This window comes from Sinohyriopsis cumingii, chromosome 16 (assembly GCF_028554795.1).
Source record: "Sinohyriopsis cumingii isolate HCF-2022 chromosome 16, ASM2855479v2, whole genome shotgun sequence".
Lineage (NCBI taxonomy): Eukaryota > Metazoa > Mollusca > Bivalvia > Unionida > Unionidae > Sinohyriopsis > Sinohyriopsis cumingii.
In genome coordinates this window covers 6,729,735-6,744,444 of record NC_142976.1, presented here as the reverse complement: position 1 = coordinate 6,744,444, position 14,710 = coordinate 6,729,735, and the positions used below count along the sequence as shown (strand labels likewise).

At 35.4% G+C, this 14,710-nt stretch overlaps 1 protein-coding gene across 1 annotated transcript; it reads right to left on the bottom strand.

The window, feature by feature from the left end:
- Positions 1-3,293: 3,293 nt before the first annotated feature.
- Positions 3,294-11,329, bottom strand: LOC149779881 (N-terminal Xaa-Pro-Lys N-methyltransferase 1-B-like). Its single transcript, XM_089936564.1, has 2 exons — positions 11,080-11,329; positions 3,294-7,200 (listed from the first exon to the last, which is right to left on the bottom strand). Exons 1-2 carry the CDS (start codon positions 11,239-11,241, stop codon positions 6,688-6,690), a joined length of 675 nt encoding a protein of 224 aa, XP_089792690.1. The 5' UTR covers positions 11,242-11,329; the 3' UTR covers positions 3,294-6,687.
- Between the last annotated feature and the right edge of the window lie 3,381 nt (positions 11,330-14,710).

The following is a 14,710-nucleotide window of genomic DNA, read 5'->3' as shown; positions in this document are numbered from 1 at the left end:
TGGTTATGTACAGGTAAGCCAATGAAGACCCCTTAAAAACAACTCAATGCCTATTTTCTATTACTGAATTAGACCTAAAGGTCATGGGGCAAGTGCATACATCACAGAATGAAATGTCTTTGCTTCATAATGATTCATGCCAAATAGGATGAAAATTTATCAAGCTGTATAGGAAATATATTGAAATGAAAAAACTTCACACAAACGATAACAATATGCTGACAATGACAGCGGCAGATAAATGACTACTGTTTCTCAAGAGAATTTGACCACCCCATTTGCAGATGACACCAATTTTCTTAAAACATCCTGGCGTGAAGGTTTTTTTAAAGTCTGGTTGTTTGGTTGGTTCACTGGGGGTTTTATGGCACACTAGTACTATAAGGATATAAAGTGCCAAAAAAACTTTATGTATCAAATACAACCATGACCATCGAGCAACCAAAGTACAGGAACAAAATGTTGATATACCATGGACAATATATCAAAGCTCCCTATCAACACGGAATGCAAGTGTTACTTTTAGATCTGTACAAATAATGCAGATTTGATATCAAATATGGTCAGCCTTACTAAGAACAGAAAAACCTTAAAATGATTTTGCTTATAGGCTATACATGGTGGCCAGTATTAATGGTGGAGGAAGAACCCAGGAAAACACTGGAAAGAACCGCCGACCCACGAGAAGCTACATATCCACATTGACTGATTCTGAGACTTGAACCAGCACAGACAGAGGTGAGATGGCAGTTATCCATAACAGATAGCGCTTTAGACCACTCGGGGCCCCTTGATTTGTTGTGAATCTGGCCCCCACTACTAAAGTAAACCAAATATAAATTTTAATTGACTTCTCAAAAACCGCTTAACAGAATTTACATAAAAAAACATGGCTTGAAGGCTTTCAATACTGCATGAATGAGTTTGTCAGTGATTCAATAGTGAAAATTGTTACTAACAAGAGTTCCTCGAAGGGATTAATGCTGTACTGGCCTATTTTATTTTCTCCAGGAATCTAACATAACAAATTATTTTCTTATGTTTGAGTAAAGATGTTTACAAGATACATTTAAATGTAGCGCATAATCAGTTACCATTGCCTTTGACCTTGAACCTGACATCAAGGCAATGTTCATACAGAATTCTGAATAATACATTCAAAGACTTTTCCCAAACTTTCAGAGACCACAAACATTGATTATAAGACCTATTTTCACTAACATTTTGTATACAAGTTATGTTATATGAGAAAACAATGAATGAAAAATACTACAATATTGTTTAATGATGAAATTCAAACTATAATTAATTTCCTAAAATAGCTTTATTAATGTTCTGGAAGATAGGTTAACATTCATTGTTATTTCAGAAATATGTAACTTATGCATCAAATTTAATACAAAGTAAATTGTTCTCTTAACAGACATTAGCACTGCTAAAATGTTTGGGTTTATTTCAATTTTCAAAGACTTTTAAAGACCTCAGGGTAATCTGCTCGATTTTCCCAAACTTTCAAGGCCTTGAAAATGCAACCTCATTTTTCCCAAACTGTCAAAGAGCTTCAAGGACCGTATGAACACTGCAAGGACAGAGGATCAATACATTTGTCTACATGGAATAGATTTTGAAGCGTTATTGTTCTGGGCATTATTCAAATTGCACAAACTGTGTTAAATGATGATGATCTCAATATGACATTCATTTAAAAGGTGTGTGTGTGATTTGGATTTTTAACGTAGCTTTAACAATTTTTCAGTCAGATTGCTGCAGTGTGGCAGATTATAGTGATGTATTGCTGGGGCATCATACCGCAGACATATAGCATGATGTCCCACCCAGTCACATTATCCTGACACCAGGCTGACCAGTCCTAACACTAACCTCTTTATGCTGAGCGCCAAGCGAGGCAGCTTTTAGTACCATTTTTGTAAGTTTGGTATAACTCGGCCGGGAATCAAACCCACAACCTCCCGCATCCAAGGCAGATGCTCTAACTCCTAGCCCACATTAAAAGGTAACTACTAATAATAAGATCTTAAATATAGCCATCATGCTGTAGGTCTGATGTTTATTTCAGACCACTGAAATGCCAGTCTAAGAAGTCTTTGGTGGAAACCCCATGTCACTTCCATTCGGAAGTAGCAATAACAAACTTATTAAGATTTTCACTGTAACATATTGCGATGCAAGACTTTTTCATTTACGACAAAATAGACGTCATAAAAAGTCGCTCAGAGAAACTCCCATTTTTTGATGCAACCATTCATTCTGAGCAGCAACAAGATTTACATGAATGTCAGTGGCTATACTGGATACATAATTCTACTAATGAAAACCCCATGTAAATATGATCAGGATGAACAGTGATAACAAAATTTAACATTAGAAGTCTAAGGTGTAATATGTTTTATTTAGGATCATTAAAGCATTGGGATATGTGTGATATTTTAAACTTTTTGCGACTGTATCAAATTCATGCTAAATGGATGCAGGATTAAAGGCTCTCATACAAGCTCTACTGGTCTGTGACTAGTTGAGCTACAAAAACTTTTAAGAGACTTGTTCTCAAAAACCAGTTGAGTTTGAACAGAAATAAACAAATTTCACTGGAATCATTATAATCCAATACAGTAAAATGTAGACAAACCTTTAGTAATAGCATCATCTTAACCCCAAAATTTTGGATAAACTCCTGCATATTTAAGACCAATTTCAGCCTCATGAACAATATCAGACCCGCCTGGGTGTCTTCTTCTTTTCCCACTTCTGTATTAAGAACATAGTCCATATTGTAGCCAACACCTGCTTCCCGATGTCATAAAGTAAAAAAGTAACTTCATGTAATATTACAACTGCTTACAGTGACCCTGCCCTTTGGTCTACTGTCCCCCTAATCAATAGGCTTCTATGAGTCCTACAGGCCAACACACATCTAAAGTACGCTTGGGCTAAATAATAAAGAACCAAATATATCACTTAAACTTTTATCTTTGGCAGGTCACTTTCACACTGACCTTTGGATCTACAAATTGACAGGCTTTTTTTATTCTACATGTCAAATTCGCCTGCTAATGGGGTGTGAAATAATATACAGTCAAGTTCTTGCAGAGAGAACAAATTTCTAATGAACAAATGGATAGACAAACAGACTGATATATAAGACCATAACAGAATACATCCACCATGTACAACCATGATGTAAATCATATTCTGAGGTCAATGCAACGTAAACAAGCCCCTCACTGACCATGGTATACAAAAGATTGTAATAACACAGAAAACAAGACTGATAGTAATGCTAATAGTATTTTATTTCACAACATTATACATGTTAATATTACATGTCCACATCCGACTAATTGTAAACTTTTCTGTGACATGTATAGTTTGGTTCTCTTTTGCCATAACTAGCCATTAGATTTAAAAAAAACATGAAAGTGAGAAACTAAAATTAAAATTAGTTCTAAGCTCATTTGATTAATAGTACAAAAACAAATACCTGCATAAGAATTTTACAAATGTTAAGTTTCAAAAACTGTTTAATGATTCCCAAGTGCATCAATCGTAACTGGTTTTCTATACAAAGGGAACAGCCAAAAGGAAGGCTTGTACCTAACACTTCCAATGCACTTATTGTAAGCTAATTGGTGCCATAATTTGGGCCTGCACTACAATCCTTTGCACTTTATAACAGGTTAAACTTGGGTATCAGCAAATCAGTTCTTGTCTTTACGCTGTTTAATATATTAGATTCTCTCAAACTAATAAAACTAGTGTGTCCTTCTGATTGGCCAATGGCCTACTTTGCTTTGAAGAAGAACAAGGTAAAATTAAGAAAAACTGCAAGCCATTTGAAAATTCGTGGGGCCACCAAAAAAACTCGATAGGTAGAGTATCTGTCAATATTGCTTCTGGAGCAAAACAAACGCTGTATAGCTCAATTAGTCTTCATCCATAACTGAATTTAGTTGAACCAATGCAGTATTAAGCAAACATTAAAAATCACTTTAACAAATTCTGAAGAAAAAAAACAACAACAAAAACAACAAAGAGAAAAATGTACAAGACTAACTGAAATCTGATATGTCACAATAGCCTAAAAGTTAAAAAGTGTCTGATAACATGCATGCCCAGTCAAGAGACAGAAAACAGCCTTAAGACGAAAACAAAAATTATCTAAAGGGAAAAAAACATTTAAATGTTCTAGTCCATAAAAGTGTATATTTAAAAAGATTAAAACATTATCAACAAGGTGCACAGGCTAGCTGTACACTTAATTTAATACATTCTTAATTAACAAACAAGAGTACCTTGCGGGACTAATGGTCTACATGGTGAAAATATTCAAGATCGTTTCTTCCTTTTAACTGCAGAGTACTGAAAACATCACTGATATTTTTTAGTTATAACTTTCAAAATATTTGATTACTGACTGGCTCCAGTTTTATTTTGGATCAAGTAGATGTCATTAGAAGTATTTTGGTGAAACCCCTATGTCAAAATGACAATTCATTCAGGGGAAGTAGTGACAGCAGCCATATAGGATTAATGATTAGCACCATTTAAGACCATCTAGGTATCATAAAAAGTCTTTTGGTGAAAACCCACATGTGGATATAACCATCCATTTTGGAGTGGATATAACCATCCATTTTTGAGTGGATATAACCATCCATTTTGGAGAAGTGAAGATAAATATTTTCAAGATAAGAGGACTTTTAGTGATAATTCATAACAAGTTTTTCAAAATGGCCACCATTTATCCATAGTTGACATCAGATCAAAATGGCCACCATCGTATCCATATTTGACATCAGAACAAAATGGCAGCCATCATATCCATATTTGACATCAGATTAAAATGGCCACCATTGTATCCATATTTAACATCAGATCAAAATGGCCACCATCGTATCCATATTTGACATCAGAACAAAATGGCAGCCATCATATCCATATTTGACATCAGATCAAAATGGCCACCATTTATCCATATTTGACATCAGATCAAAATGGCCACCATTTATCCATATTTGACATCAGATCAAAATGGCCACCATTTATCCATATTTGACATCAGATCAGCACTATTTTCATTAAGGACCAACTAGACATTATAAAAAGCCATCCTGTGAATATTCTGTGTCAATATAAATTTCCTTTTAGAAGGAGTGGTGCTTTAAAATTTTCCAAAAGGCAGGATTGGACATCAGATCAAAACCATTTTCATTTGGGACCAACAGAACATAAGATCTTTTAGTGACAACACCATGCTGATATCATCAGCTGCTATTCAGTAGTCGTATCTATAAAAGATTGTCAAGATGGCTGATGTGGTGGCCATACTAGGATGTCTGAGTGGCATGATTTTTAAATGGGACCAAGTAGATCATGGAATGAATGTGTGTCTAAAGTTTCATGTCAGTCATCCAAGTAGTTTAAGAGGAGTAGTGTGTTAATGGACAGATGGACAACTGATGAAAAATCATCTAATAAGCTCTCCTGGTCTATGATCAATAGTAATAATGAATGACAAAAATTCAACCAAATGTGCAAAACCGCACATATTATTTGCAAGCCCCACATCTGTTAACTTCAATAAAAGAACCCCCCATAACTTTTAGTCATACATAGGGGAAAATCTCACTCGACAATATTCACTTTTCAAAAAGATCCAGCTGACAAGCACAATATATGGGACTTTATCAAAGGGAAATAATTCTGGAAATGCCGAATACATAAAGTATTTAGATCAGTTTTTACTATGATTAAGGACACACCAGTGGATATATAAAAATAATTTGAAAACTGCTTAGCATGTCTGTATGTTCTGTGTACCCACTGCTGTCTATGAGCTCCAGTGAGATGTTTTTTGTTCTCTGTACCATCTGATGCATACAAGCTCCATCAGATGTTAGGTATGACAGATTAGGCATGTGCAATGTGCATGCCTGATGCAGTATTAGTGCTTTATTGCAAAGTTCAAACTGTTATAGCCACATATTCTTGGTGCACACGGAGAGCTCATGTTAGACATTCTATTGGCTCCTTTTGATTAAAAGATCCAAATATTTTACTCATAATTTAAATTTCTTTTGTACTAACGCCTTCTAAATACAAAATCTAACAGAAACCTAGCTAGTATCAAAATTCGAAGCACCAGATGAGAAACTATTGCTACAGACAGCATGAGTCAAAGTTTTGCACTGTCAGATTGGCTACTGCACATAAAATATGTCTCTCAAACATATCTGATGTCATGTGAATCCCACTATTTTCAGTGGAATACAAATTTTCACAACTTTTTTTATTGCTCTCAACCATCGACTGAAAGACCCACAAATAACGATCTTTCCGTGGAATGAATACTTTGTTCCTAATCCATCAACTTATGTACTGACCAAAAACAAAATCATTTTGCAAAACCATGAACAATAATACCCCAAATTCACAATATACCAAACGTTCATCCAAGTGGTTTCCATGTCCTGAATTCTGAAAATTAGATTCTTATGGTACAGTACTTCTTCCATGATAAGACCAGTTGACCAGACTAGGAATTATGAGTGGGATTTTAATCAAAGATATCCTAAGGAAATATTTGACCACACCATGTAAAAATGGGAATAGGCTTGGCACTGGATAAATAATAGTAACAATATATATAGTTTTTTAATATAAAAAAAATTATTGTACAGCAAACATGTAAACATCATAAAGTCCTTTAGGAAAGCCCTTTTGTTTTTGTTGCTGAAGTATTCTAAGTCCTGATTTATTTATCAGCTCAATGAGAAGTTCCTTAGGTCTTGTGTAACTACTGTCATCTGAATCAAAATCTTTAGAATCTGCTGAAGTGAAATTCTCCTTGATAACAATAAGGCCCTCAGGAGTCAGCCCTGTCTTACATCTTCTGAAGAAATCTACTAAATCATCATCCCTCAGATGTCCTAAAACCCACTGGCACCATATAACATCATATCTTTCCCTCTCTGGATTGAAGTCCTGAAGTCCACAACAGATTCTCCTTTCAACACGTGAAATATCACTCCCAATGAACTGTCCAGCTGCATCAAGAAAGTGTTGGCTGAGCTCCACCATGTCAACATATTTAAATATTGGCAGCAGCAGCCTCTTTGTGATTCTACCTATCCCTGCACCACAATCTAGTGCACGGATATTTTTTGTTTTTCCTCCACCAACCTGTTCAAGAGTAAAATGTATACTGCTGAATGTATATTCAAGAACAGTGTTAGACAATAAACATATTACATACATTATTTTTTATAGAAATAATTGTATTCAAACACTGAATTGTATCTGAAATGTAAATAATAATAATGATAACTTTGTATAATGCCTAATCTTTAGAAGCTCTAAGCTCTTTACAACATTAGACAACACCTATAAGATAAAAAAACATATAATAATATTACAACAAAAACAAACACTATAAAATTAGAAAAAACATTAAAAAATAAAAAACATGCTGAGAATATTTCAGGTAGGAAACATTATTAGGTCTTTAAGTTTGTTCTTGCAGTCGAAATAAGTGAGTTTTGAGAGCCCTCTTGAATGTGATCACTGTGTCTTTGTGTCTAAGTTCAGTGGGCAATTCATTCCACATTGCTGGGCCTTGGTATGCAAAAGAACACTGTCCATATGACTTTGTTTTCATAGTGGGAATAATGAGCATACGATTGTCAGAAGAGAACAGTCTTGAGAACTCTTTGTATGGACTATTTTTTAACACTCTACTTGTTTATGTAAAACACATAAATCCCAGGAGCATGTTGAATGATAACTGTGTCCCAGCATTCCTTTCCTTACCTGTACAACAAATTTCTGCATGGAATTAAGGCAAATCATAAAATGCTTTATGATGGAACGATACAAATTATGTCTCTCTGTTCATATTTTTGGAGGAATTATTTACAGAAGAATACTTGTATCTACACTTTGTGGGCAAAATATTAACTGTATAATACCTACCTACTGTAAAACTTACTTTACTCTGTTTTCACAGCACTATTCCCCAGTTAATGGAGAATATTCCCTCCTCCAGTTAGTAAATGTAGATTTAGACCAAAAATAAACACAACCACAATCCAATGCCTTAATCACTTCATATACTATTCCTTGATTTGGACCAATACTAAAAGAATTTTCTGAAGGAGGTGTTAATTGCCAACAATATGAGGTAATTATTATATAATTACACTTAGTTTTTCCCTAATAACTACATATTAATAGTTGTAATACATTACATACTACAGTATTATTGCTTTGCACACTTTTCTAGCCTGGTGGAAGGTTCAATGTCCCATGATAAGCTGTCAGAAAGAACATATATGTGCCATTATTCTTCCAGTAGGATCCCCTACTACTGACAAGAGGATGGCTTGCTGACATCTTGCAGGGATGACACTACTGCGTCCAATGCATTGATGCATTTGCAATGGCATGACATCAAACACAGAGATAAATAAAAAAGGTCAAAGATAAAGCAATAGAACTAGCATTATGGGCATTGATTGTCATGAAGGAAAAGATCACAATCAGCTAGAGACAGCAGAGTTCGTTTTTAAAATCTGACTAATCTGCCTAGAGATATGGACAGTCAAAACTATAAGAGGTATCTGAGTGGGAAAAAGAGATTTCCAATTACTTTCATTTGACTTACCCAAATGGAAACACAGGGCTCTAACCAGGCCAAGAGTCTATATTGATTGTTTGTAAGACAGATATGAGTGAGGCTTGGAATTTCAAGTGTTTCATGGGCTACTGAGGCAGCAGATTCTTGGCAGAAGCTGGGCTAACAGAGAAATGAAGCTGAACCACAGTTGCCATTGGAATGTAGGCAACTTACCTCGACCAATAAGGCATGAATTTCATTCAAGTGCTAAAAAGATCTGATAGCATTACAGTAATTTAGATAATGACCAAGAAACACATGAAAGGTTCCACCTAGGCATTAATGAGCTTGAGCCTGGTCTCTAATGCTCAAAGTATCTGAGCAGTTCTGAAATATGAGGGTTCAACCCTATAGTAGAACCCAAAAAGGACATGAGAGTAATAGATAGGGATGCATTTAATGGTGGACAAAACAGCAAAATATAAGTTTAGTCTCTGGAATTATTTATTGTTGTGTTCCAATATCACCAAAAGAGGAATCATTCATTTCAAAAGTATTTATTAGAATCATTAGGTGCTCATAAATATTTTGGACAAAATCTCAATTTTAGGATTATTGTCGATTCATTCAAAGACATTCAGGATTATATCACTGTGATACATCAAGACTGTTGGCACATCAACCCATTCAAGACTATTGGTACATCAGCACATTTAATATTGGAATTCATTCAGAACAATATAGTTTAGACTTGTGATAAATTTTAGGATTATCTGGGATTTAATTCACAATACTTCAAGTTCCTTTTACATCTGTACTTTATAACTAAGATAAATAAAATGTATTGATTTTAACAAACTTCTTCATTTCAATTCATTCTGCTGCTTAGTTAATTCTTTACCTCATAGAGCATAGTAACAAAGTGCAGCACGCTAAAATAGAACACCTGTTACCTATTCGACTCCATAGGCATAGGCCTGCCTGTTAACTGTAAGCAATGTAGTGTATGTTATGTTTAACAGCAATTTTAACCATTTTACATTTTTGTACACTTCTATTATGTGTGGAAAAATTTAAGAGTAAAGTCTGATTGTTATAGCTGTGCAATTATTTTTCATGGAAGAATTTTTAATCTGCTTTAAAATCTTGAGAGAACCCATTCACCGTCATGTCAGTGAGGCCGCGTGACCAACTGTAGCTGCCATTTCTCATACTCGAAATTCACAAGTTTTTCGTCTGTGTCTACATCACTAAGTCATCTGAATTTGATAATTTATATAAACTAATTGCTGCCTACATCAGAGCCTTTACCTAAGTTAATGAGTCTTTCATATTTGTGATTCTAATCGTGAAAACTTCGTATGTACTAAATAAAATCCGAGACCGCCATTTTGGAGAGTGGAGATTATGACCCAGTTAATTTAAATAGCAGATATTGACCACAGCATAAACAGTGACCACGTAATCTGACCTAATTGTCATTCCCCGAAGGTGGGGCTACAAAAAACTGGCTTAAAACGGCTGATGTTTACAGAGGTGTCAAAAGGCACTTCCATGCAAATCTAGTAGAGGTGACAAAAGGCGCTTCCATGCAAATGGAGTAGAGGCATCCAAGGGTACTTGCATGAGGTAAAGGGTTAAGACCATACAGTCACAACAAGATTAAATATCCTATAAATGAATAAGGATTCTGAGATTTTTTATTTAAAGAAACTGAAAATACTTTCTCCAGCAACTTTATTCTATTTTTGTCAGAACTCTGAATAGATTCAGAATAAGGAGTCCTGGCCTCTTTAACTGATGGAACTCATGAGTCTCCAGCCTATTTTTGAATGTCACCCATCCAGCATAAACTCTGAATTTTCTGGCTTTCAAAATGATAAAAAGGAAAATGAAAAAGTACATCATTTTTATTTTACGACAAAATTTTGATTAATTCCCTGCCAAGATCACAATGGATAGAAACTACTTTTTAGCAATTGTCTGAATTTTTAAAATAAATCTCATATTAAACTCTCCCATCTGCAAATTAGCAGTGAGTTACTAATACACAGGATAACACCTTTTCCTGTTTGGGACTTTACAAATACATATACATGTACTGCCACCTAATTATCAATGCCGTCAAGTTCATGATTATTTGCAGTTGTCATTTCAAACTTTTATCAACAGTATATAGTACTGTCTTTCCTGCATAATATAATAATAACGAAATGATCCAGGTTAAATTTGTGATGGTTAAAGGCTGAAAGCTGAAAGTTTAAAATTTCCATTTTGGAAAATATTTCTAACAAGGTGACCGAAATGTATCAATTTCAAGGATATTTGTCTTGTCAAACTTTAAATGAAGATGTTACATTTTCTAATCTGTTTAAAGTGTAAATTGCTCATTTTTTTAATACAATACTTTGTTAATAGCGAAATAATATGTCTTATATGATACCTACAGTCAGTAATGGCCTGATGAATGCCTTGGAGCCGTCGATATCAGTAGGGGAGATCTGAGCAAAACCACCAAGCATGCCATCTAGGTTGGCGGGGATACTGTCCCAATACTTTTTTGCATCTCCATAGAAGTCACAAGTTGAATTTTGTACTTCATCTGCCATAACAAGAGAAATTATTCACCTCTGATTCACTTCAATTTGATAGTGCATGTAAATTGTTAATACAGCTATGTCAAATCCGCGTGGGTTGAAAACCTTACAAGAGAAGATTTATTTAAGGGAGGTAATTTTGTTGCGCTATAGTTGAACAAAAGTTGTGCTATACGGAACGGTCCCAAACACAATAAATAAGAAAAACTTTGTAAAGTCCTATAATGGTGCGTCCAGTTTGTGGCAGAGTAACTGGGTACACTCTAAGGATGCGAAAATAAGTATTAGTCTAACTTTCGTAAGTCCTTTGTGTCGTATACGGCTCTTATCAATTTTATGAGAAAGACTTTTCATATGCATTTCTTCGTGTCAAAACTGGCGTTTTTCTAATAATGCAATTTAGTATCTAACATTAGATAATTTTTATTCAGTTTCAAAAATTCGACAACGATTATATATAATAATACACACATACATATTTGTTCTCTATATGATAGACACAAGAACCCGATCGTCTATTATTTTTGTACAACTTCGTATTGTTTATATCTTTTGGTGTAGACGGCCACTAGTGATTCTAAAATTGAGGAGTCCAGAATTTTTCGTAGATTTAGTGTTTAATGTTTGTTTTGCATATGTAAGACAATCAGCTTGTTTGGCGCGAAACGTTGGGAAACCGTTTTGAATTTGCGCCGTTATCAGTTGTATCACGAGAGAGAGAGAGAGAGAGAGAGAGAGAGAGAGAGATTATTTTCTTTCTTAAATAGCTTTTTATTAACAGTGCAACATATTTTAATTTAGAATTTTAGTTTTGAATGTTGTAAGTTTATTTTATATTGTCTCAGTATATTCTCACCTCTTTGATTCAGAGCTGTATCGCATTTTAAATCATCGCTAAGTTGGTAGTGTGCTAATTGGGCTGTAGGTTGTTATTTTTTCTTCACAATTATTGTTGGTACTAATCTATGTCAAAGCCTTCCTAACTTCTATGATTTTTCCCATTCATGATTTTTGCACACGTTTGTGTAACAATTCTGCTACTTTCCTCTCGCACATGTATCCCATGAAACAAATCGCATTGCAATTTGTTTAGTGATCGTTGTAGCGCACGAGGCCAGGTCCTTGAGAGTATTTGGGGCTCCTGTGAACAATCCACAGACACCATCGTTAAAACAATTTCAGTAATACAGTGATTCTCAAACTGTGTGCCGCGGCATCTTAATTGATGAGTGTTGAAACGGTCTATGATTTTCTTGAGCAGTGACAACATTTTCAAACTGACTGCAGTGGCGGCCACATTAAATGTAAAGTCAGCACCATTTTCATTTAGGATGTACAAGATATCATTAGATCTCTTTTTTTGTGGAAACTCTATCTCAATATGACCAACGACAGAGATGTAGTGATAAGATTTTTGTTTCAAAACGATTGCAATGGTGGCCATATTGGATGTCGATCAACATCGTTTTTATTTAGGACCAGCCTAACATCATAAGTTGTCTACCGGTGAAAAACACATGTGGATATGATTTTCATTTAGAAGTATTGATAACAAGACTTTTAAGAGTATCTCCATTGTGGCAATATATTGAGGTCAGATGAGCACCAGTTTCATTTAGGACTGTTGCCGTTGTAAGAAGTATTTTGATCAAACCGTGCCAAAATGATTATCCATCTTTGAGGTATATCGATAAAAAGATTTTCAAGGTGGCTGCCATAGCAGAGGTTAGATTGGCGCCATTTTCAGCAGGGGTCAACTATCACACGCCCACAGGTGAAAACCCCATTTCGATATGACTTTCCGCTCAGGACAAGTGGCTATAAAACGATTTTCCCGTTGGCTTCCGTGGCGGTCATACAGAATGTCAGATCAGCATAATTTTCATTAAGAACCAGATGGATATGTTAAGTTTTTGAATGAAGCACCATGCTATGACCTTGCTTTCAGGAGGCGCACCTTGCTATGACCTTGCTTTCAGGAGGCGCACCTTGCTATGACCTTGCTTTCAGGAGGCGCACCTTGCTATGACCTTGCTTTCAGGAGGCGCACCTTGCCATGACCTTGCTTTCAGGAGGCGCATAGTAAACACAATGTTCAAGATAGCCGCTGTGTCGGTCATATTGGATGTCTGAGCGGCATCGTTTTCATTTATGTGTGTGTGTGTGTGTGTGTGTTTGAAGTTTCATGGCAATCATACAAATAGTTTAGTAGAAGTAGTGATAATAAAATTGTGGTAGCGGACGGACGACTTATAACGGGTCATTTCATAAACTCTTTGATCTTTGGCGAGTAGTGGTAGAAAGACCATTAAAAAAACTACTGATGATCGACCATAGCCCCTTTTCAATTTGCAGTATAGTGGCAAAGATTGAATCATGTATCAGCAAGCTAATGTGTTTGTGTGTGTGTGTGTGTGTGTGTGTGTGTATGAATTAGATTTTTAACATAACTTTAACAATTTTTCAGTCATATCGCTACGATGTCTGCAGTGTGGCAGTTTACAGTGATGCCTAGCACTGGGGCATCATGGCGCAGACATGTAGCATGATGTCCCGCCCAGTCACATTATACTGACACCAGGCCAACCAGTCCTAACACTAACCTCTTAATGCTGAGCGCCAAGCGAGGCAGCTGTTAGTACCATTTTTGTAAGTCTTTGGTATGACTCGGTCGGGAATCGAACCCATGACCCCTCGCATCCGAGGCGGACGCTCTAACCACTAGGCCACCGGAGCGGTCCTAATGTTTATGTGGTTAACTTATTAAAGTAACAAATTAACCTCCCGTATTTTAGTCATTCCTTGAATACTTATTAAACTTCTGACGTATTGTCTCCATCATTTAACTGACACTGTGCAAAAACAATTATGAAGTAAAACCATGCTATTTGTCATTCGGAAATCGGTATACTAGAATACATAACTGTGCATAATATACTTTTTAGAAGAAGTATTCATAACAAGACAGTTTAAAGGATTTCCATAAAAATCACTGGCTTTTATGTTGTTTTTGAAAATGCGTGTAACACAATCTCTCAGATTGAGGATAGGTCATATTTTACCCAAAATATCGTTACTATCTACATGTTTGTAGCTTTATTTGCATCCTAATATTTACCCGGACAGCATGTGTAGACCGCCAACTAATATTCACCTCATTTAAGAAGAATCCCCCAGTAACTAATATTGACCTCATATATTAGAAGAATGCCCCGCCAACTAATATTGACCTGTTTTAGAAGAATGTCCTAGCAACTAATATTCACCTGTTTTAGAAGAATGCCCTAGCAACTAATATTGGCCTCATGTTTTAGAAGAATATTCCGCCTACTAATATTGACCTTATATTTTAGAAGAATATTGCGCCTACTAATATTGAAAGGTGTTTAAGAAAAGAGTTATATTTCTTTTTGAAAACTGAACGAAAGAGTTGTAAAAATTTGAAATTGTAGGTATTTTCAAATGTATATATTACACATGT